The following is a 25,757-nucleotide window of genomic DNA, read 5'->3' as shown; positions in this document are numbered from 1 at the left end:
GGAGTATCCAGCTCACTCCCCAGGAATACCGATGGAAGAATCCCTTGGACAGATACAAGTGAATCGCTTAGATGACGGGAGGTTAACGAATGCGTCACCTAATTTAGGCCGCTTGCGACAAAAACCCACGCCTTCGCAAGCGAAAGTCGTGACTTTCCAATCACATTCGCCTGGGGAAGAAAGTACGCTGTCGGTATGACGTTGGCAACCCCCGATTGTGGGTTTTGTCTCCCTTATCAAATTATCCGACATGGTAGCTGCAAGCCTTAGCTGAAGAAGTCCGTGGAGGTTGCTGGGACGCGAGTTCTTGCTGTTGCCATTTAATTATTTCGCTCACGCGCGTTAAAGCGCCCCCGGTGCCTTACTGTAGATACCAAACGATTGTGGCGCCAGTCGTGCTCATAAAACACTCAAGATAAAGTTATGAGTGGTTGATTAAGGACGCTTTTAGGATAAGGGCTTACTTCGACCGTATATACTCAAAACACAAAAACCCATTTTACATTGCTTACGGTATGTCGACTGTGTTTATTGCATAAGTCATTATGTTCCCAGCAGCGCAGTCACGAAAAGTCATGTTCTAGTAATGGCGTCTGGGCAAAATAAATCTAACGCTCGTGATGATTTTCAAAGAATCAAATGAACGTCGATCATGTTTGTAAGTACATATGAGGATCATCTTATGACCTGTTTAAGTACAAGGAAGAATCACGTTGCCAGGCCAATAAAAAGTAATGTCTTCCAGAGAGTTTTATAGGAATAGAATATTTCACACGGGCAATGAAATTTTTATCATCTGGGGTGGGAATGTCGTAAACAAAATTAGTGTGACTGCGCGGTGCCTTCTCTATGGTGATGCTTGCAAAACAAACTGCAGTGACTTGATCGCACATACGTAGACAAGTTTTGTCCATTTCACCGACTGCCGTGGAATGCATTTAAAGAATTCAAAGAATGCATTTAAAGAAACTACCATATTTTGGAAGACGATTGAACTCTTTTTAAAAATACCATCTGCTTTCAGGATCAAGGATACTTAATCGCACAGTCCTGCCTGGCTAAATTCAGACGCCTTCAGTGAACTTTTTCTCATACTTTGCAATTACATTTCAATTGGTATTTCTGCTTGATTAAATGCGACATCTCAAAAACACCAGTTCTCACCCTTGTGTCCCGTCAGATCACTTCAACCTACGCGTTTTCCCATCATGCATACGTTTCTCTTATCACTTATAGATTTCATTTAATCGTTCATTACATTTTGAGATCCAATAACATCTTCCAGATAGTACAGAGCTTATACATACACTGCGACCCAGATTCGATTATGAAATATCTTGCCTGCACGGGCTTTCTCAACTTCACTAACTCCAATACAATTGGTATCCCGCTTAAAGTTACCAATGTGAAATAAATTATGAGCATCTACAAGTGGTTGAAAACTTTTGATGTGAATTATTGAAATCTAGCCGAAATATTGAGAGCACATCGGCTTCCTTTAATAGGATACTTTGTACTGAACCGTCAGCTTTGAAGAAGAGCAGTTAAAAACAAAATTACTTCAATTTAAGTAAATGCGGGCGCTCGACTAGGCAAAACAACTGTGAAATCAAATCACACTAAAAGAGGAACCTTATTATATAGCTGTAGACTACTAACACGCATCAATGAAAAACCGATAATTACGTAATCCGACAAATTCTCACGAGTTGCAGATTTAACTCGTGATTAAAATTTTGGGGTTGAAAGCAATAGTCAAGATAACAGTCAAAATGAATCAGTACTTTGTTCACGAATACATTTCAGTCAAGCAGATGTTTACACACCATCTCTGAAAATCCTCTAATGGAAATTAAAGTCAAAGAAAATGGCTGCCCTGAATTGCAGAGGCTCAACCAGTTACCAAACGAGATAGCTTGGTCACGTCAAAAGGAAGATCTACCCTTCTTTGATAAAACAAACGGCCCTCGTGTATTGTTGGGTTTCGCTCCATCTTTTGCTGACTCATTCAAGTCAAAATTTGATTTCGTAGACTAAAATATAATGCTTTAAGTTTGTACGCGCCTCAAAAGTGAAAGTCTTAAAATATTTCAACCATTCTCTTTCAAAATCAAGAATAAGGATCGGGTTCACCGTGCAAATTTTGGTACTAGAGAAACAAATTACCCAAGATTACCGCCGCCATCCCTGTGTTAACTCTACGGAGAAAAATAAAATTTTCGATTTTCGAAAAACTAAGCCGGTAAAAAGCTTGCTTACACCGAAAGCTTAAAGATGAGCCCGACAAGTGGTAGATCAGAATAAATTGTAAAAGTTTGAGGGTCCGAATATCAGTCTCCGGGGTGCATTCTGTCTAAGGATACATCTGCATAAGACTAAGTATAAATCCCTTCTGAACGTTGATTAGGTCAGACGTCCTTTTAATCGAACTTAAAATTTGAATGATTTTAGCGGTGAAATGCTCGAAGCCCATGATAGATGATTAGCTGTCTACCTTAAATTTTTCTGTACCAAACTATCCTGATTCTGCACAGTACAGTCATAATATCCAATCTCGATGTACTCGTTCATTTCATACTGTTTGATCAGTACCTCGCCGTTTTCTGATAGCGTTCTCCAAGTATTCTATTCCGTGTTTCGGAAAAGAAACCTAGTTTCAGGAAAGTATGCAATAACATTATACTAGTCTTATTAAAGTTATTATTTACTCAGGGCATTGATAAACAAATGATCACATATGCAAGTTCAAGTTTATTACATTTATGGTTGAGTTTTATTACATTATGGTTAATTTGTTTATTACATTTGTGGTTGCGGATTGTTACATTAATGGTTGACTTTTTTATTACATTTGTGGTTGATTTTATTACAATTGTGGTTGACATTACATTTGTGGAGATTATTACATTTGTGGAGGTTACACCATCCCCTCGGAACATTGACATTGAATCTCGCACTCATTTCAATTGATCAAATTCGCTTAGGACATTTTATTGCAATTTCATTGAAAATATAGTACTGTTACATGATATTCAATTGGTTAAAATGGTGTTCTATCAAACACCTCACCTATTGTAATGATAAACGGCGATGGCATGTAAATTGAGCTGAAGAATATAGATACGACTCAAGTTTGTTGAAGATTCCAATTTCTCTCTTTTCGGAAAAGGCTTTGGTTGTGTTATCATGTACACCGAATGGAGCATAACATTGAGCAATGATAAACGCCTTTCAGCGTTTTTTTTAGTCTGTTACAATTGTAAATCCTTTCAAATGTAATCTGGAACTTGTTTTTCTGAAATCGATTTCTCGTGGAGACGTATCGCACCTTCTTCCAGTTTTGCACTGGTAATTTGTTGAAAAGTGAGTCATTCAAAGTAAGCATTAAAATTAAACACGTTTCTTCTTCCATTTTGGTCAGCATTCTTGACACGTGACTAAGAGCAACTGAACTCAATCAACATGAATTAAGGGTTGTTCATAAGGTACATATACCCAGCGATCATTCCAGCGTAAGTTTCTTCTGCTGTCGGTAAGATCTGCTCGGGTGGCAACAGGAATCCATACTGTCCCTGATCCCTCAGTTCAAGGGAACCGGAATATTTAATCCCTCCTCCTCCGTATCCCCAGTCTACGGCAATTCCGGAAGCCCTGTCTGTGTGGAAGATTGAAGTAAAACGAGGTAAAAAAAACAAAGCGTAACAGTAGTCGGTGTATATTTTCAATTTTAGCGATCAAATTCCAAATTCATTGAACTGGTGTTATTCTAAATGTTGTTATTTTAGTGAATCACAGGTTTGTACAGAAAAATCAGTTTTTTAACAAAGGACGACGACATTCGTGAGAAAATACATGTATGCTTAATAATATATTACATAATTGTACATTGCTCATTCACCACTCGATAATATCTGATGAATCCCTATATGTTCAAATACGTGTGTGGACTTTGCGTTTTCTTGTCGTTAGGAATCTGGTGACAGCGTATGTACTTGGGAAAAATGGATGTCTTACATAAAACGTCAGGTGGTGTTCCAACAGTGTAGTTAGTTCCATGGACAGCCCTAAGAGCATCAGCGAAGGCTTTGCCCATAGCCATCTGGGGTCAGTAATAAAACAGAGAATAATGATAAAGGATAAGCTAGGGTAAACGGTCGTCTTTCATCGTTGACAGCGATAATATAATCTGGGAAACTATATTGCAAATCTGGCGAGCTACATTACATTACAGAAGGGTGACTTGTCACAATCGGCTACGGTAGTCTTTCTGTAAACGCCAACGCCAAATTAAAGACCTTTGACGCCTGATCGTCGCGGACATTGTAAACATGAATCTAGACAAAAGCTATCCTTGCTATTAGCAATAATGGAAATAACTTTAAAACACCGGGCATGCGTCATGTGCTGCCTGCAGAAGTTGAATAAGACACCCCAGAGAGTGGGGTTTTTTTTCTCAAAATACCGGTTTTAATGCCGAAAGGTCGTTGTACCCGCACATTTATTGAATTATATCACACCAATTTAACGACCAATTTTGTAATTAAGGTCGGACGTATTTGGTTGTTGAAGGCGATTATAAAATATTTCTCAATATGAGCAAGTTATTCTTCTCTACTTACATTGGCATCATAATCCTTCGGGTGTTCGTACTTGTATCCCCATGGGACTAAATACAGCTGCGAGTAGCTGTGTATGTCCTGGAAATACACAAACTTCTGACTTTTAGATTTCTGCTTGATGTAATCGACGGCGTTCCTCACCTCGACTTCCGAATGTATGAACGGACCACGATAGGTAATGGAGCACGGATTCCCACTCGATCCAGGACCTGTCAAACAAACAAGTTTATTTCATTGCTTTTCAAGTTATTGCGTTTATCCGTGGTCAAGTTGAACAGCAGCGTGCGGGGGGGGGGGGGGGGGGGGGGGGGGGGCTAATGGTGGAAAAGGAGATTTTTCAAATCGTAACATCAACATCGTTATTCCAATAGCGTTCGAATAGCATATCTATTAGGTGAAAAATATCTTTGTTACAGTTTCCAACTCGGCTACTTTTTTATGTGTGTTCCTTGGTTTTTATTTCCCAGGTATTTTCTTAATATGTTTCTCGACAATGTTCAGACATCGACAAAAAGGCCATATTCAACAGTAGACGAAAAGTGAACAAGCAACCGACACCAAATCTTCGTTAACATTTAGCTTGATCCTGTGACGTGTACCTCAGCAAGAGCGATTCATGAACCTATCATTTCACTCTGCTAATACACAATTTATGGCGGGGAAAAGCCTTTAGGCCAGAGCAAGATGTTAATGAGCCTCGTATTCAAACTATCGTGATATGATTTAAGAGAACGAAACATATAGAGAATCACTTGTATTTAACACAGTATTTTTGCACTGAAACAAGGCTTTTGAACTGCGCGGACATTTTTGAAAATCAAATGGGACATCTCATTATTTGCTGTGTGACATAAACATGACACAACATCGCAGTCTGCCTATTTCAGATGACCCCTTTCGATTTTGTCAGCCAAACGATCGACCGCTCGCCCTTACCTCCAAACCCATCAGCCCAGTTCCTATTCGGGTCGGTTCCAATGCAGTCGGAGTTCAAATTAGGAGATCTAGTTTTCCTCCATAAACGATTCTATTGAAAAAAAAAATACAAATAGTATTGCTGAAAAAAATGTGTGTTGAAAATACTTACTGTTTTATTTTCTAAAGGGAAGCATTACATGCGCATGCGTTCAATTGATTCGATAACTGGTGGAAGTGGATCACTCGAAAACTACGATTTATTTCGTATGGAGATCACCCCATCGTGAGTGATGATATCACTGCAAGGCAGCATTGCTTGTGATTTATGATGGCTATTTGATTTTCAGGTTGTTTCCCATCTCTGAAGATACCCTGACTAGCAAACTACAGTCGCAGACTGCCCGCCTGTGCCTTTAAACTGCTTGAAATAAGCGAGGGCGTGAGTCTGCGCAGATCACCCTTGACCGATGCCGGCAAAATCATTCACCGAAATGAACATAACAGTGCACTCACGTCGGTCCAGGTGTACTCGTAACCATCTGGGTTGAGCGACAGTAATACGTAGAAATCGTAGCGATTCATTAATGTGGTCACATCAGGATCTGTACCATAATCTTCCAACATCTAAGGGAATAGATTTTAAATTGATTTAATTACAGACTTGAGACGCTGTTTCGAAGCGTAAATCACATTTAAAATTTGGTTAAACTATGTACACAAACACCACACATATGGTCAAAAAATACAGGTTACAGACTCCGGGCGGACGAAGTCAGAATGGGCGCGATTGAAATTCGGTGAATATGAATGTCATTATTTCATAAAGTGCTACCTGTAATTAACTTTCAGCTCCGACGTTATTCTCTGCTGATGTGCAGCGTGCTCGTAAGGTCGATTGTCACTATTCACAGCAACTTAGGGAGACGTCAGCCCCATTATTAACTTAATAATTGAAAAAATACTTTGGATTTTTGAACCTAAATGTACCAGGTCTGTCAGTGATTTTTTATTTCTTTCGTCTTGTTCGTACTTTCGAAAAAAATAAAACTTTAATACAGAAAGGACATCGAAAAATAGAACTTCGGGGTTTTTTCTCAATTTCAAATTACATAATTTATGAGTTGAGCATAGAGCGCCCTCAATCACAATACATGTCACAGTTTTCTTAAACCTTGTTTGTACCATTCAACTTCAGCATACAAGTGTGCAGATTGAGTAACTCTGTGAGGAGAATTACCTTGTAAGTCATCCAGATATTTGTCGCTGGTGATATCCACTCCCTGGCATGAATTCCGCTGTGGATCCACATTGCCTCCTTGGTCTCATCTGCCGGTTTTCCGATCTTGAAGAAATTTAGAATGTATAACGAACTATACATAAAAACTGGCAAAAGTTTTGACTTCAATGGAAGTTCCACATGTCATCCTAAACTTCGATTATCATAATAAAAGTAGTTCAATTTTACAAAATAACTTTAAATTTCTTTTTCGATAAAAATTGATCAAAGTTGTTATCCTGCTAAACCGATGAGAGATCCTGAAGAAATATATTGCCAAATATACAGAGCTTTAAAACCATAAAGAGTTATTGCAAACGGTCCTGTCCCTCATTTGTGGCTTGAAGCCCAGCATGATAACATCCAGTTATGTAAAACATGATCAACGGACTTTCTTATGTGCTATTTCAATGATGACTCATTGCCAATAGTAAATGTTCACAAATTTGGTGACTCTGTCTACAGTGTCAGTGGTCCATTAATTCATTAGTTTGGATGCTACATTTACCTTGATTCCTCTCATAACTCTTTTTTCGTAAGATCTGCCTATGGTGAAGATTTCCGTCAAGTTTGGGTACCTGGCCCTGGTATCCAAAAGCCATTGGTCGAGCTGATCGTGGCCGGCAAGAGCGAAGGAGACAAGACAACGGTTAGACCCATAAATTATATTCCGGTGAATTTGAATGAGTGGCCAGTTTTCAAAACAGTAATCGAAAGACCCCGGTCCATTGAACGGTCAACACCGTGGCGAAGACAGAAGAAGTGGATAGAAACTTAAGAACATGAAGAATTGGCACTTTTCTATGATAAAACTTGCAAGCTATAAAGTTTAGAGACTAATAATTTCAAAACCCGGGTGACCTTAAAAACGCGTACTTTTAACGTATCCGAAATTATATTTGTACACAGGCTTGCCGTAAAAATGCCCTTGGCTTTTAGGCTAATAACTATTACAGTTTAATCATAAACCAACTTTTAAAACCCTTGAATAAAATATGTAACGAACTCTAGACATTTTGATTTGTGATACTGTTTGAAATTCATTTAATTTAACAACGGTAATTACAAACGCAATTACACAAAACGCTTTTATTTACTGTTATATGCGGATAACATAGTCAGTGGACTCTAATGAGTGAACAAATGGAGGACAACCCATCATGATAAAAGTGGCAGGCATCATATCGCAAGTTGTCATAAGCCAAATCGTGGAAACCGCTTATGAAAGAGAGTGATTACACAGGTTAATAAGAGCGAGCCAAAAACTGGACGCCCACACTATACCTCTGACCATCTGTGGTAAACGCTGTAGTCAAACTCGTATACAGGAGCACCTGTACTTCGTCTCTCCCTGTCTTGTTCGGGCTTGGCGTCTTCCTTGACATACTGGCGGTCGATCAGCGCCTGTACGTTCTTGATCCAAACGTCATGGACTATGCCGTTGTCCTTCAGTAATTGCCGAAGTTCTCCGACCTCCTTCGGTCCTGCCATGATATCGTTAGGGTAGTCCCAGAAATCATACTGAAAGGAAAAGTATTTTTCGTCAAATGTTCTGCGAGATGGCTCACCGTGGTGGAATTGTCATGGCAAAGCAGGCACTATAGTTTCTTCAAAGAAGTGAAGGGGCCATAGATTATCATGTAAGGTAATCAAAAGCGATAACGCTTTTGACATGTTGATGTACTCCAAAAGGCAATTTCAAAATCGCCGAAACATAGACTGTCAAGGAAAATCACGATACGGAATTCTCCTTTGTAATATTTCCTTTTAGTTTTGGCCCTTCAGCCATTTAAAATGTCTTAAGCTGACGTAGCAATATGATTTCATTAAAATTAAATATATACGTAATTATTATCTTTATGAACGTGCAAAAAAACCACACATACATACATACACACACACATACACACACACATACATACATATACACATACCTACATACCTACATACATACATACATGCATGCATGCATGCATGCATGCATGCATGCCTGCCTGTCTGCCTGCCTGCCTGCCTGCCTGCCTGCCTGCATGCGTACGTACGTACGTACGTACGTACGTACGTACGTACGTACGTACATACATACATACATACATACATACATACATACATACATACATACATACATACATACATACATACATAATGTTGCCATAATGTTGTCTCTGTGCCAACTTTGAGCAACGTTGACTCAGACTTATCTGTCTTATGACTTCATGCGTCACAAAATGGACTTCGAATCGCGTCACGATGAGAACAAACCAGACTAGAAAGCATCGGGTTTCTTAATGTATCATGGAAATCTTATACAATGGTGCCCCCATAAATCTTGGGCGATGATAAGTAAAATAAGACAGAGGTAAAAAAATCCTTGTTCCTTGCTTTGGAGGTGAAAACCCAAGCTATGTTGGACCACTTGATGTACTGGAATCTCTGGAAGACTGATGAGATGGCATTTTTTTTCCTACCAGGTCCATTGAGCATTATAACTCTTTCAACTTTATGAATTATGGTATTTTCGCACTCCTTCGCATAAGAAATATTTTCCAAAGGCTAACAATCAAAGAACTCACTGTACCATGTATGCGTCTCCCGCCAGATTAAACGTCGTGCCAGAGAACTTGTACATATCTACAAAGTTTACACTTCATAAACTGAATTTAGTATAGTCAATAAAAAGATGTGGACATGATAGAATTCGAGATAGCATGTCTACTGCCCAGGTACATTGTAAATGTATACATTGAAAATGCAAAATCAACAACTTACAACAGTAGACATACCATAAAACTGTGTTCTAAGGACATCTTTGGGATTTTGGAGTCAGACCCTATTTACAGGTTTCCTGATTAAACTGGTTGACCCATGACACTTAAAGCCGTGTAAAATGTTCAAACTTTATGTTGCCATTCCCATTAACGTTATGTTGGAAAATGACAGTTTACTGTGAAACAGTGTGTTCATGTAGATCTTCTGTCTGAGAAAAGTCGAACAAGCATATACATGTACAGACTGAGAAAACAGAAAACTTGTATGATCGTCTTGTTCAGAACTGTTGTTCATATGATGTCAGCTAAAATATAAAAGGCCTCTAGCTCTCGGGTTCCAAGAATTCTGACTTTTGATGTTGTTTTTTTCAACATTTTTGTCGAGTATATATGACATCATAACAACAAGTTTCTCTTTCAAATGCCTGCTATTAAAATAACCACCGTTTTGCCTGTCAATACAACTTGTCTGTATAAACAATTGTTGTTGTCTACAAATCATAATGTAAAGGACTAAACATTTTGTCAACAAAAACGACACGGGATATGGTTGCTTATAATGGCTGTTAATAGGGGTAAAAACTTAAGAATTTGGCAGGCTTTAGTGAGAAGACGAAACTAGCTGAGGATCAAAATATGCAATTAAAAATAATTATGTCCTTTAAAAAATGGTAGATGTAAAACAGGAAACAGGGCATTTACAATCTTTCCTCACGACTAGGTCGGACGGAGCATTGGAAATGTGACTGTGTTAAAAAATTGCGTGCTTTAACTGAAAAAAATATGTTCTACAAGGTACTTTGTGCTGATTGTTTTCAAAGAATAAAACAAAGTCACCTGAGGCTGATTTTTTGTTTTGCATCGATGTCTGGCGAGAATCTTTCAGTTCAAGGTTGTCTTAGAATGTCGAATCGTCCACCTCCAACCACAAACAAAATGAAAGGTTCAGTGTAAAGAGGTTCCATTCAAATAACTTCATCACGTGATGCTTCGAAATAAACCATCATGTAAAAATTGAAACGATGCCAAAAGTCAATCTTGTGAACGTTTGTATTCGAATACCAGTAACTATTATTTTCTGCTTTGTAAATATACAAAAGGACAACAGATTGAGGACAACATTTTATGAACTTATGAATGTTTACGATGCTTTGGTTTTTCCAACTTTTCACGAAGATCTAGACGTGAAGAAAAGCGCTGCTCAGCATTTGCACCTCTGCAAAGATCTAAGTCTTGATTGAGCCCGGTCGATACAAGTGGGAAGCAACTTTGTTTTATTTATGGAAAACTGGATGCCTTGCTGTGTCTCCTTCGTACGTTTTAAGCCAATTTTCAAATGTAAAACTATTTCGATTTTGAAACGACAAGGAGATCCAATTAAGTCTATAATTCACTTGTTTTCTGTTTTTAACCAAACTGTATGTCGAATAGACTGAAATCATGCTGTACTACATGACCAGCTTATCACATTCATTCAGCTAAGACATAATATCAAAATATTGTTTTACTTAAAATTGACATGCGGATGAATCAGTCCCAGCAAACTGTGCGTTAATAGCCGAAATTATCAGTCTAATGGCAAAAGCTGCAGTACATGGTACGTGTGTTGTGGAGGGGAAAGTTCAGAGCAAACACTTAAATTGACCCCCGATAAAATAGGCATGCGGCAGCATGTTTAGGGGTCGTCTCAGACCGTCTCATTAATTTTAAAATGCGAAATTCGAACACTTGTTTTGTCTCAATCCATGGAGTGAACTTTCTTCTTCGCACTTATGTATCTGTGAGTAAAACTAAATGAGAACCCTCAAGTAGCAAGTTTGCACGTACAAATTTCTTTCTTTAAGTTTATAAATCCCTGGTTATCGCATCAGTGCCTGTCGCTATTTACATGTTTTAATTTGTTGTTCTCCTTTGAAAGTTATGTCTAGTTTATCAGTTTCGTTCAGAGATAAAGTTGATAACAAACCTGCCCCCTAAACACTAAGAATTCTTGTGCCAATTTCAAGCGAAGAAACTTTGCAGACTTAAAATTCGACAGAGAAAGTCAAAATTGCAGTATTATGGCAGTTTTATTTGGCAAGAACTAATCAACAGCCAGAAAAATGCGTCACTGGTAAGCTCTCTCTGATGAAAAGACTTCGAATGCCGGTTCTGATCTACACGGACGATTATCGTTTCTTGGAGTCATATGACAATCTGATATGTACGACAGTCCCTTGCACACATTCTTTGTTTAAAAAAGCGTATCCAACGCGACAAGCAAGTATTAAGTATGCCTTGGCGAGTGAAACAATAACATTCAAATTGCTACCAGCATGCCGATACAGGGCATCGAGTATTATTCCGTCATTGACGTCATCGACACGACTGCCAGTGACTGTCGTTCACCCAATCGACGCATAGACGCACTTCTTTTCTCTGCCAAAGAGAGAGCAACCTTCTTTGAAAACCAAATGATCCCATTTGGTCGCCAAGAAATTGTCCGAATCTTGTTTACCCTGCATATACATTTATTTTGGGTAGACTGACTGTGACAAGTTAGAATTTGACTTGTCATAGAAAGTCGCCTCTGACATTATGATAGTGATTGAACGTGTGGTTAAAGATAGCCTATCGAATATACAATCGACTGTTTTTGATAAAAAAGGTGTTTGGAAGTTAAGGTACAATGCGCCTTGGGGACAGATATTCGGACAATCAGACTTTAAAATTACAATTATTTTTCTGATCTACCACTTGTCGGGGTTCGTTTTAAAGCTCTTGTGGCAAGAAAGATTTTAACCTTCTTAGTTTTAACGAAAATTAAAAAAAAAATTGGTTTTCTCCCTAGAGTTACCACAGGGATGGCAACCATTGTGAATTTCAAATATCAGTAAATGTTAGGTAATTTGTGTCTCTCGTCTAAACATTGGACGGCGATCCCTGATTTTTATGCTTGATTTTTGAAGAGGACGGTTGCAAGCTTCTGTAACGAAAATTAGAGCAAATAACTTTAAGTCTTTTGCTCTCGAGACGCATACTACCTTCAGACATGAAAGTTTTCATTTCAAGTTCCACCAAAATCGAAAGGCGTACCTTGCCAGACTCTTGAATTTCTCTCATGACGGCGGCATCGCTTTCCGTTTGAACTTTGGCACGGATAACTTGGTAACTGTTGAGAGACGGAAATAATGACGGTTGATTGCAAGCGTGTTCGATAAAGCCTTCTTTCATTTGGATCAAAGTCTTCTATTCGGAATGACGAAAATTTGTGTTTATCCACAATAAAATTGTCGAGATATTGAAGATATGGTCTATTAAAGCTAATTTATTGCTTATGTGTAATTTTTGACGCAGTTTTACGACTTCTCAGTTTACAGTTCATCAAAATTTCTCTCCGCAATGCATGGTTCTTGATAACATTCGCCATACAAGAGTTAAAATGAGACAAACTGCCCGAAACAACCGAGTTATTTTCATCGTCCCTAAAGTGGACCTCGCAGGTTGCCTGCTGTACAATAGATTAAAATCTTCCCTCTCTGAAAAAATGGTTTGGAAACAGCTTTTTATCTCAGGAACAGCTTTGTCTGCTGCCCTTTTTAAAGTGCCTTCTGACATGAATTTGAAATTGGTATAAAAGCCAAGCAAGTCTAAACAGAACGATTTGTACGTCTTACATTCAACCAGTCTCTCATTATGATTTGTTGACTTTCGTACTGAGTACACGCGGGTGATCAAAAAAATCTGACAGTATGTCAAGAATTTTGATTTATGATCTTTGCGCGCAAGTAATCTTGTGTCGGACATATTTTACATTTCATACTTGTTCACATCTTAAATTTGAATAACGCACCACCTCATTGAATCAAATTATGTTTTCCAATCTATTAACATGTCCGAAAAATGCTTCGGAAGAGGACACTGACTCACTCGAGTCTAACTTTTTATGTAATGCCAGGGAATTTAACTCCCGTGTCACGAACTGACCGCCATTTTGAGTGTTCAAGTGCACTTCTGCCTGTCGCCTTTTCTCGTCAGAAGGAGCAGTGTTTTCCACTGCCATGCGTAATTCTCGAGGTGGTAAACGCGTTTCTGTATGACATTGAACGTCTGAACTTCATTTGGATGACAAAGGGATTCTGGGAATTAGGTAACATATGTGCGTGAGACGCTGGCAAGCTTTGAAGCGAGTCGTCTCACCACCATGGCGTACACTCACCTGTCAAATCGCTGCTGTTCTCCTTTCACTTGATCACTCATTAAGAAAAGCAAGCAACAGACGAGTGTAAAACACGATGGTATTAGAGTTGCCATGACAAACCCCTTTTCCAATCAGTTGCACGAAGTTGGTAAAAGAAAGCGCGCCTGTTATCTAGCTTTAAGACGGGCCGTCCGACATAAAAGCCACAACGTAAATAAAGCGACAGGCAGTTCTTGGTAGTTTGGAAAGTTTTATTATCACACCAATCAATCAAAAATGAAAGAAAAAAAATACAAGCCCCCTTCTCTTGGGTTCAAAGTTCACATGCCGCCGCTGTTGTGTAAACATGGATGAACTGGCCAAAATGCAATGTACGCTTTTGATAATCCAAAAGATCTAAATGCCCTCCAATGCAACCATAGCGATATTGTTGACTCATTGATTTGTGCCGTATCGGTGAATGCTGGCAACTTATCAATCTGACTGAAATAGAGTAAACATGATGATGCACCGTTTTTTTAAAAGTTTGTCACGACATAACTTCTGAAATTTAACCTCTCTGGCACGCATGATAACATTCACAACACTCATATCATCAAAAGTTTGAAACTTTGAGGGGCATGTTTTTTATCAACTTTATCTCGAAGCAAACTGATTAACTTGACACAGCACACAAAGACTACTATCACGTAAATAGCCAATGTCAACAAACACTAGTGCAAGTAGCACAGATTGAGGAATTTCACTTTGGCAAAGTTAGTACGGTCAAATTCACTATCACATACTACCTTCATTTTAAATGTGGATAAAATCATACTGGGTATGGGTAAATAACACAACACAAGCCAGGCAATATGCCGAAATTTGTACAATGTAATAATCAAATTTCAACTGTCCGCTTTCTGTGCTGTCAATGCGCATGTCTAGTTATATCTCTCCATTCAACGTGGCGGTCATTATAAATTCATAAGCCGCCATCATCCCTTCGTAGGTTTCCTTTGCGGTCGGCAATATCTGTTCTGGCGGCAAGATGAAGGCATACTTGCCCGTGTCGCGTAGTTCTGTAGTGTGGGAGTACTTGATTCCGGCAACGGCGTAAGCCCAGTCAATACTCACTCCAGCGGCGATGTCTGCATTGAGAAGGGAATATGGCAAAATATTATGTGAAGTTGTAATAATTAAAGGGAGGCAGTCGTCTTAACTGCGCTCAAAGGTCGCTAGGGACCCCTACGACTTATGTAAATATTATATCCAAGGTACGTTGGCGATTGATGAAAGTTAAAACATGTTTGTACATAGTAAAATGTAAATGTTCCAGCTATGTTGACATGATGCATCTACATAAAATGCATGAAATACATTGTTTGTATACAGAAAGGTCGCACATGCGCAGTTCCGATGACCATCTCCAGTTAAAGGTCATCTAAATACCGCCAAACATATTTTGATATTTGCTGCTGCAAATAAAATTTTCATACTCATCAGCTAAGTCTAGTCGCCCCTCTTCTGTCAGTACTGTACGTGTATTAAGTTTGAAAGGCGTATAGGATTGCAGCGTACAGTGTCTCATCTTAGGGTTGAGCTACTGGTTCACCGAGAACGGAATTCACATAATTCACTTACACAACTCGTCAGGCAGAGCTCCATACGTGTAAGTAGTGTTATACAGTGGATACAACGCATCGCGGAACGCTTTACCGATGGCCATCTGCACAAAAAGGGGGAAAATCATACGAATTAGGTTTCATGGAATTGTAGGCACGGAGATGTCGATGAATTTAAATTTAGAAAAAGAGACAGTTTCATGACAACGCTAATCCTTTTTAGTTGTCTTGTATGGAATTCTGTTGTAAATTGGGTATTTGAAATTATCTGCGCAACATGTCTATGAACAAGGCGGCTTCTCCGAGGATGTAATGCATCACATGGCGTCGCCCTCACACAGTAGGCCTATGTTCTGCCTGATTCTAACATATAATGCCACATTCTATACTTGATGAACTTGGTCAAGGATGGCCTCTCGAGCATGTGACATTGTTGGGAGAAGGGACAGAGAGGAAGAGATAAAAAGATTAAGATAGGGGAGAATGAGAGAGAGAGAGAGAGAGAGAGAGAGAGAGAGAGAGAGAGAGAGAGAGAGAGAGAGAGAGAGAGATGGACAAATATACACAGAAAGGGAAAGAGACCGACACAGAAGCGAAAGGAGCTCGAGAGATAGAGAGAAAGAGACAAACTACATTTGCTCAAACTTTCCTAAATGGAGCGTTCAACAATTCTTTCACCAAATCAAGAATAAAGATCAGGGCTCACTGTACAAAGTTTGGTACTATAGAAACAAATTAGCTAAATATTTAAATATTTGGAATTCAAAATAGCCGCTAATCCTATGCCAACGCTATGGGGAAAATAATATTTTTGATTTTCGAAAGACCATGCATGACAGTGAAGCTTTCTTGCGCCGAGAAGTTTAAAATGAGCTCTGAAAGCGGTAGACCAGTCAAGTATAATCGGAAGAAAGGGAGGGTCTGTCCTCGAGCCGCATTCTTTCATCCCCATTTCCCTGTGTAGAGGTCCAACTTTACCACAGAAAACAATGGGATTGGTTCAAACCACCGTGGTTAAAGGGTGAACGAAAACAGATCTAGACGCTTACGTGGTCATCATAGTCTTTAGGGTGTTGGTAGGTGTAACCCCATGGATTCAACCACATTTGTGAGTAGCTGTGAATGTCCATGAAAAATTTGAAACTCTGCTCATTGGATTTCTCCTCGATAAAGTTGATCACGTTTAGGACTTCGATTTCTGAATGAGGATATTCGCCACGGTAGACATAACTGCAAGGATCACCGCTCGTACCGCCACCTGGGTGCAAGAACACTCAAAATGAACGACATGTGCCAAAACTTGACGTGTGTGTAACCTTCACTTGAAATCTTGTATTCCACTATGACGCTACAAAATTTTAAAGAATCACTCGGCTTTCGAATCTGTCCGTCCGCACATAAAAAATGTTATTTAAAAGAACTCCATCAGACCCCTTTTAGACGAAGATCAAAATCATACCTCACCTCCAAACTCATGACCCCAATTCCTGTTCGCATCGACGCCATAACAGTCGGGCCCAACACCGACATTGACGGATCTTGTCTTACGCCACAGCCGATACTATAACAGAGTGAACAAGGGCGATAGATGTCACGAAGTTTAGTAAAATGTTACACAAAACTATGTAGGCCTATCCAAAGAGATTTCGGCACAGGCAAAGACCGTAAAGAAACGGAATTGTGTACGGTCACCGTAATAGTATACATCACAATTTTCCCTGTGAGACGATTTTTCCCCAAATGATTGGCAGCAACAAGTTCCTAAATTGTCTTTGTTTCAACGAAACATCTTGAAAGATATAGCACCTAAATCCACACACAACCCAAATCACTTGCCCTACTCTTCAAATACTAGTCAATGATCTATATATTACAAATGCGTCCGTCACGATACGAAGCCAAACCCCCCTTCATCTTTGTTCCATGCCTATATATCCAAAGAATTGTATTCAGTCCTAATTTGGTTTGCTCAAACCCGAGCGTCTTCCTCCCCTTTATTATCGACCCCTCTCATCAAGATGGCGCACTTACCACATCCCAGGTGTACTCATACCCATCGGGATTGAGAGACGGTAGAATGTACAAATCGAACATATCTAACAGTTGTGTGACACGGTCATCCTTACCGTACGTTGACAGCATCTGAAACAGCAACGGTTCAGAAATTGATGGCCACTGCAGGTTCAGAGTAATCTACCATATTTATATCTTTATACACACAATGTTTAAGGAAGTATGCAACTCGAAAGTGAAAGAGTTAAACTTTGGCTCAAACTTTCCCCGATGAAACTTTCAACCGTACTTTTACCAAATCAATTAGAAAAATCAGGGGTCACCATGCAAAGCTTGTTAGTTGAGAAACAAATTACCTGACATTTACCGGTATTTGAAATTCAAAATAGCCGCCATCCCTGTGTTAACTCTATGGGGAAAATAAAATTTTCGATTTTGAAAACTTGGACTGTGAAAATCTTTCTCACTCGGAGAGCTTCAAAATGAGCCCAATACAATACAAGTGGTAGATCGGAAAAGAATTGTCCAAACATCTGACCCCGAAGCTTTTGGGCCCTAAGACTGGCTGGCTAACAAAAGTAGAATCGTTAATGCGCATTTTCATATGCTGCCACATTTTTATGTACCCGTGCGTCTTCAGCATGGTATACCCTACACCGTAAGTAGATGTATGCATTTGTAGAACAAATCACAGAAACTGCATACTTTATTGGTCATCCATATATTTGTGGCTGGTGTTATCCACTCCCTGGCATGAATACCACTGTGGATCCACATCGCCGGTTTACCTTTCATGGTTTGATTTCCAACCTAAACAGAAAGACGTACAAAAACCCTGTGTGTCAGTATTGACCATATCAGCAGGTAAAAAAGGCACCTTTTTCAAGTCGTTTACAATAAAATTACTTTTCAACGGGTCTATGATATTTGCGATCCATTTCTCCACGAGGAAAGGAAATTCAGACATGCTCTTGGATCATGACAAACTGTATCGATGACATAATCGATAATCGATGACATTCAACGATGGTATAAACGGTACAAATAGAACCCCTGACGTGTTACGATTCTATCAGTCTCAATTTATTATTGGTAAATGTCGTCTTTAGTCATGTATACAGTACATATCAGATATACCGTATGCTGACAGAACTACCAGAATCCATATTCTCTCCACTACCCGTCATTTCCTTGGCTTGCACGTGAGAAGCATTCTACATTATATGGAAATGAGAGAGATCTACGCACTACCCCTTACCTTTAACCCCCTCATTACTCTTTTCTCGTACGATCGTCCCATGATGAACTCCTCGGCCAGCGTCGGGTATCTAGCCGCCATGTTCTTGACCCATTGATCGAGCTGGGGAGAGGTGAAATTCAAATACTTAGATATGAATTTAATGAGTTGGATCATTGAGCAAACAGGGCACAAGTACGTGTAAGATACAAGTATTACACTGCGATGCTTCCCTTACAATCACTGTCCATTAATCGCGACCCCTTTCTAGTGTTCTACATTTTGAGAGAATCAAAAGAAAGTTTGATTAGGACAGGTGCTGTCTATAAGTTTTAAATGCTAAGTACGAATTATTATTATTATAAATTGACCAGACTTGACAAGAGATATTTAAACAGCTACGCCAAGTTCGATAACCGCTTCTTTGTGCCCAAATTCTAGAATGATGGCTAACTTCTCGAGGCAGCCAATAAAATTGCTTGCAAATTCGAGGTTTGAAGAAAAAGCGCTGACCTCCGCATATCTGTGATACACCGTGTAAAAGTCGTCCTCCGGGTCGACAGAAAGAGCCTTTACTTCATCTCTCGCCCATTGCCCGTCGATCAGCTTCTGAACATCCGGGATCATGACTTCATACTGCATGCCCCTCCTGCTGAACAACTGGCGAACTTCGTCGATGTCGTCTGGGGTTACCATGACGTCGGAGGAAAATCCCAAAAGTCAAACTGATAGTTTGCGAGAGAAATTTCGGCAGAGCAAAGAGAGATGCAGAAAAAAACATGGTTTTCCTATTATTGAACACAAATGCATTTGATTTGTGGTATATTGCATTTGAAGGATCCGGAATGAGGCAATGCCAGGGGAGACTGAGAGTGATGAAGATTAACCCTTTGACTGCTGTAATTTTCCCACAGTTAATGCAATATTTTACCAATTTTGTGAACTTTTCTGTAAGTTTTTTTTATCATTTGGGACCAAATGGATATCACATTTCATTGGCTACAGTTTTTTACCAAAATTATGGCAAAAATTAGAAAAAAATTGACTCTGGTATATTTTATAAAGGTGACAAAAATAGACTTTGGCGCTCAAAGGGTTAAAATGACATAAACAGTATACAAATACTCAAGATCTGCTCGATAGAAAACCCTGCTCATGACAGAGATATACAATGCGATACAACCGTTGCAATGGCACCAAACAAAGCAATAGACATCATAGCAAATTTCAAATCCTGCCAAATTCAGATGAGGCAATGCTATTTCTTTTATGCTATTCGATGATTCAATTCATCATTCAACGGGCGAAAGCCAAATTACATATGGTACCCATTACGCACTGTAGCAGTGATACGAGCACAATGTCTTGCTCTTGGGCACAACACCATGTTCGAGTCTCCAACTCAACATCTTGCGAAGGTCAAGTACCCACTTCAAACTAGAAAAGCAAATAGACCTTAGAGAAACGCATGCCCACTCTCCCTGCAGGAAGTTAAAAATGGATTGGGGATCTCTCAAAAATTTCATATCATACACGGCAACATCAAGGGAGAAAATGAGCGAAATATAGTTTAGTCGGGAAAGGTGATACGTATCTCACCTTTCCAGTATTTTCCATGCTTTTCATTATGTCAACATCTTCCCGGGACTGAACTTTGACCCTAAGAACCTTGTACCTGCAAAATAATCACACAAAACTGATGGTTTGTCAGAACTGCCACGATAAAAAAAATCGCCTGTCACCTATGCAAGTAAGATAGTGACAGCCAGATTAGCGCTGTAGACAGAAGTTTATTTACTGCATATATTTTGTTTACTTTCAAAAAATGGAATGACCTTGATGGTCGAAGAGTACATACAATGTTGCGATTATTGTCAAATTTCATATAATAGGATCCAGTTACTGCCTAAGACGATCGGAACTAATTTGGGATAATTGGATGGTGAAGTAATGTCGATATAATCTGCAAATGTAACCTCATCTGCTTTTCTTTTTAACTTACACATTTGTTTTTATGAGTAATTTGTAATATCGCAACATTCAGCTATAAGGCATCTAACACTTTTGAGAATTTGCCAAATATGAAAATCCAATTATCCCAAATTAGTTCCAATCGTGTTGCCTCTCAAAAAAGATTTATGATTCCGGGAAAAGTATTGGGTCATTCCAAACAATGAATTCTCTTTAACTTAACAACTGAGCTCGTAACCCCATTAAGGAATATAATTTCTGAGAGTCTTAATATTGGCGAGTGCCGTGGTTTGTATTTTGTAATATTTATTTTCATAAGGATCATGTAAGTCAACTTGATTACTCAATTTAAATCACAGTATTTTCAAATATCTAGGCTTTCAGAATATATATACCAAAATGGGGTTACGAGCCCAGGGGGTTTTCTTTGCAAGAATTCATTTGAAGAGTCCAATACTTGTCCCATGCCCTTCAAACTCACCCGTCAACCCGCCTTTGACTTTCGTAGCACTTTGTCACCAGGAAAAGCGATAAAACAATTAGTGCTGTGAACGATGACTTCGATCTCGTCTCCATGATCAGCGGACTCCACAGCATGGCGGTGTGTCCCCAGGGCTGTATCTCGCCGAACGAGTTCTAAAAAAATTGCCACGTCGGTGAAAACAGTTGGGCTGGTGTACTACGGTTGCTTTGGCACACTTTGCGTTCACTGTCAGTCTCTGCAGTCTGCACACCAGGGGGAGAGTAAGTGCCACTTATCAGACATTCTGATAAAGATCGACAGCTAAGTTAGAACGCGTTCCCTCTGTTTACCTTCAGATATTTGCGATAAGAAAGGCGCACACCCTTTGAAGCTACAAGTCGGCGAAGTGAGATTCGATTGCATTCACCTTACGAACTAGTTCATCAATGTGTATCAATGTATGTTGGTACTTCTCGATAACATGTTTGGCGCACAAAACCTCATGACGTCACTGTACATCATCTTGGACACCTCACCGTCTGAGACCGGGCTTTGACATAAAAGCGCCCGTGAAAACAAGATAATCTTTATTGTATCCTGCGCTTACATCTTTACGTAAGGTGTTTGCCCTGTTACAAGACGTTGCATAAATTACTGTACCTCAAGCCAGCCCTTGTGTACCAAGCGAAACACATTTCAAACCGTGGCCTTGATTTTTTTAGCCTAAAGCATGGAGGTAGGATCGAAACCAAAGTTCCTTCACTAAAGACTGCGCCATCATTGATAATCCTCTTGTCTGCCATATAATGAAAATGGAGTCAATACGATACATGGGTTGTGATTCGATTTTTAACATGAACCCAAGAACTCGCATACAGTAGCTTGAAAACATCCCGTTGGCCTAAGTCCGGGGGGGGGGGGTACTTGCTCTGAGAAGTAGTAGGGGTGTGCGGCCGCACGTAAAAAATCCGGGGCCCATTTTAGACCTAAAAGCTCGTTATTTTAGGACCCCATTTTAGACATTATGACCTTTGACCTAGGTCAAAAGTTATAGTGTCAAAATTTGCAAAAACGTAATCGGGTAAAAAGCAAGCATTTGCATGACCGAGTTACCGGCAAAGCCTACCACTATACTGCATTTACGGCTATGTTGTTGCCGGCCAAGCAATGATTTCCGAAAAAGTTTTTGAAAATACTAAAAAATTTGGGTTAAAGAAACTATCTTTCACCCTCACCAAAGTTTTATCCAGCTTCTGAAGTCCATAAGGCACTGCTAGTTTTCCCATGGTCGACCATGATAGTAGTAGTAGAGCCACTTTGTTTCGATATCTTCTATTGGGCAAAATTCTTCCACATATGGAGTTCTGACCAATTAGTGACAGTGTTTTAAAACAAAGTCTATATTTACTTTGGCTAAAGCCAGAGGTTATATTTAATGGTTCCCCTGCCACACAAAAAGATATCGATGCTTATTGAGTGCAGCTCAAAACCCACAAAAACTCAAAAAAAGGAAGACGGGAACTGACAGTTGGAATTTGTTCTTGTATGGCACTCAAAAATCGACCCCATTTTAGACACTGGTTTACTGTGAATTCATACCCCCATTTTAGACCAAGTTGCTGAAATACCCACCCCATTGGGCGGCACGTATACATATAGGCAAGTAATGGAAGTGACCCCCGGGGTCCGGACATGTGTGCGGGCAAATGGATCCGGCTTAATGTTTCCACTGTTAATGTATTTAACGCGTCAGCGTACATAAAGACTGAAAAGCTCACAGGACAGGTGGAAATGTGACGACCGGAGGAAAATCCTTCGTTGAAATAAAAGCATACTTTCCTGTGTTTGTCTGTCAAAGTTGGTTCTACCATAGGCCCTGGGGGGTCTATGCTTCTGTTATTGCTTGATCTCTCAAAATAACTCTGTACTTCTATTAATTTCTGAATCTATGAGTGTTATTGTTGTCTTTCTCTCCATGCAGTACCTCCATGTTCTCTCTGACTCAACCTTGTTTGGCTGTCGTTTCTGCCCACCTCTTTTCACAGATTAAAATCCCATGAAGGTGCGACATAGGCTTTTTTCTATATTATCCGATGGAGCATGACACCAAAGTGATCTAACATGGATAATATTATCCGATAAAACAGTGTTTTGGTCATTATCATCAAACCCAATTCAAATATAAGACTCTAACTTAGAAGTTAGACGATACCGATATTATTATATAAAACAACTTGTCGGGCATCGGCCACTTCCCCTCTCATCTAATATTAGACTCTAACTTAGAAGTTAGACGATACAATCGATTTTATGCGATAATATCCGATAAAACAGCATGTCGGGCATCGGCCACTTCCCCTCTCATCTAATATTAGACTCTAACTTAGAAGTTAGACGATACAATCGATTTTATGCGATAATATCCGATAAAACAGCATGTCGGGCATCGACCACGTCCCCATCCTTCTAAAATTAGATATCTTTCTTCTGTGTTAGAGTCTAATATTAGACGAGTGAGGTATTGGCCGATGTCTGATGTTATGTTTTATCAGAGATTATTGTATAAAATCGATAATATCGTCTAACATCTAAGTTAGAGTCTAATGTTAGACGGATGGGGAAGTGGTCGATGCCCAACATGCTGTTTTATCGGATATTATCGGATAAAATCGATAATATCGTCAAACATCTGAGTGAGAGTCCAATATTAGACAGGTTTGGAAGTGACCGATGTCCTGACACGGTGACATTGTGTCCGACATAGTGTAAGCCTGATCTCAGTACAAGTTGATTACTTTCAATTCCATGTACAATACCTTAAAACAGCATGTCAGGCATTGGCCACTTCCCCACTCGTCTAATATTAGACTCTAACTTAGATGTTAGAAGATATTATCGATTTTATCCGATATTATCCGATAAAACAGCACTTCGGGCAACCGCCATGCACTTCCCCACTCGTCTAATTTTAGACTCTAACTTAGATGTTAGAAGATATTATAGATTTTATCCGATAATATCCCATAAAACAGCATGTCGGGCAACCGCCACTTCCCCACTTGTCTAATATTAGACTCATCCGATAGTATCCAATAAAACAGCATGATCAGCCACTTACCCACTCGTCTACTGAATATTAGACACTAACTTAGATGTTAGACGATATTATCGATTTTATCCGATAATATCCGATAAAAGAACACGTTTGGCATCAGCCACTTGCCCACTCGTCTGATATTAGACTCCAACTTAGAGAACTTAGATAATAATATCCGATAATGCCTAAAGTGCCAATGTCGCGATATCCTCAAAAATCCATCGTTCCCGAAGAGTCTCGCGCCATAGTCCCTCGATCATTGTGCTCGCGCCTATAGATCTGATATTGTGAACCCGGGGATCAACATCCTGAAGGCAAAGATGCCTCTGTTGCGATGAGAAGTGACCGTTACGTTTTTGACTGCACCTCCACATCACATCGTCACGTTTAGTAGCTTGTGATATAAGTTAGTCCAGGTATAAACCGATGCTGCTCAAAAAATCGATTGAACAAACTAAGAAAATTAATCTTCGGTCCAACAGATGTCTGGGATATTATATACGAAATGTTGGCCAAACCGTTGATAATTAAGGGAACGAAATTGTCATAATCCTCAAAATGTAATATTTCACTCATCCTCGTTTTCATAACTGTCATGTTTCCATCGTTCTGCCTTGCTGGTACCGATTCATTTTCTATCATTTCAACAATTTCCTAGAAATTAGCGTCCTTGGATGCGATAACTCCCGCGCAATTCCACTCGATTGAGACCAAAACAATGTAGCAGCGCCATAACATACCAGCGAATTTTAAAAATTTACCCAGTAACTTAAACTTCTCATGGACGAAATATGTTTACTACCTTCATCTTCTTATTGTTGTATAACATTTATCATATTGGGCTGCTATTACCTATTAATTTATTCATTGCACGAGTTGGAAACAATCGACTTGTAGAATGCTACGTGCGAGCAAGGGCAAGTGACAATGCGTACTTTGTATCCTTTGTAATGTTGGTAGGAATCACAGCACCGTCTGTCATCTGATTGTATTCCTTATTGCGTCGGTATCAGACATTTTCTACGAGGTTGTTTAAGATGTTGTTTAAGGTGGCGTTACACTTATTCAATACAGTGTTTTTAAGGAGTATTTCTCACCAAAGATGACAAGGACCCCCATTTCAAAAAGTAGAGACTCTATAAAGTTTAGTATGTCAACAACAGTTTACTCGAAGAATGAAGAGGATATGATAAAATTAATTTAAGTAAAAAACTTGATGCTATTTTCTGAAATTTAATACATCACCTAAAACAGCACTCTATGTTGAAAAAAGGGCTATTTTATTTGCCATTATCTAGCCTCATTCTGAAATGGCAGGGGTTGAAAGAGTGACATTCAAAAATGATTAAATCATGATAAGCAAAATTAAAATACCTGTAAAACCTTTATTGCCAAACAAATCGTCGTGTTGTTATAAGTATTTAAAGAATATAATGTGAAAATTTTACAAAATTTGACCCAGTCAGAGTGGAGTTCAATTGCTTTGAAATCGTTAAACTGGGAGAAAAGAGAAGCCAGGAAATCGGGTGATTTGCATACATTTGCACTTTCTCACCCAACTTAGGACTGCTTGACAAGCTAACAGGTGAACCCTGTAACCTCCACAAATGT

At 39.3% G+C, this 25,757-nt stretch overlaps 1 protein-coding gene across 1 annotated transcript; it reads right to left on the bottom strand.

Annotated features, from left to right (window-relative positions):
* Window positions 1–2,970: 2,970 nt before the first annotated feature.
* Window positions 2,971–21,315, bottom strand: LOC139150603 (carboxypeptidase A1-like). The gene is made up of 20 exons (XM_070723039.1): window positions 21,068–21,315; window positions 20,215–20,290; window positions 19,129–19,340; window positions 18,637–18,738; window positions 18,084–18,188; window positions 17,397–17,507; window positions 16,830–16,926; window positions 16,415–16,623; window positions 15,385–15,469; window positions 14,692–14,891; window positions 13,780–13,892; window positions 12,657–12,732; window positions 8,098–8,334; window positions 7,322–7,423; window positions 6,775–6,879; window positions 6,051–6,161; window positions 5,556–5,646; window positions 4,620–4,828; window positions 4,015–4,099; window positions 2,971–3,655 (listed from the first exon to the last, which is right to left on the bottom strand). The coding sequence occupies exons 3-20, from the start codon at window positions 19,309–19,311 to the stop codon at window positions 3,468–3,470; spliced, it is 2,409 nt and encodes an 802-aa protein (XP_070579140.1). The 5' UTR covers window positions 19,312–19,340; window positions 20,215–20,290; window positions 21,068–21,315; the 3' UTR covers window positions 2,971–3,467.
* Between the last annotated feature and the right edge of the window lie 4,442 nt (window positions 21,316–25,757).

This window comes from Ptychodera flava, chromosome 14 (assembly GCF_041260155.1).
Source record: "Ptychodera flava strain L36383 chromosome 14, AS_Pfla_20210202, whole genome shotgun sequence".
Classification (NCBI taxonomy): Eukaryota; Metazoa; Hemichordata; class Enteropneusta; family Ptychoderidae; genus Ptychodera; species Ptychodera flava.
Note: the sequence above shows the minus strand (reverse complement) of the source record. Positions and strands in the feature narration are given on the sequence as shown.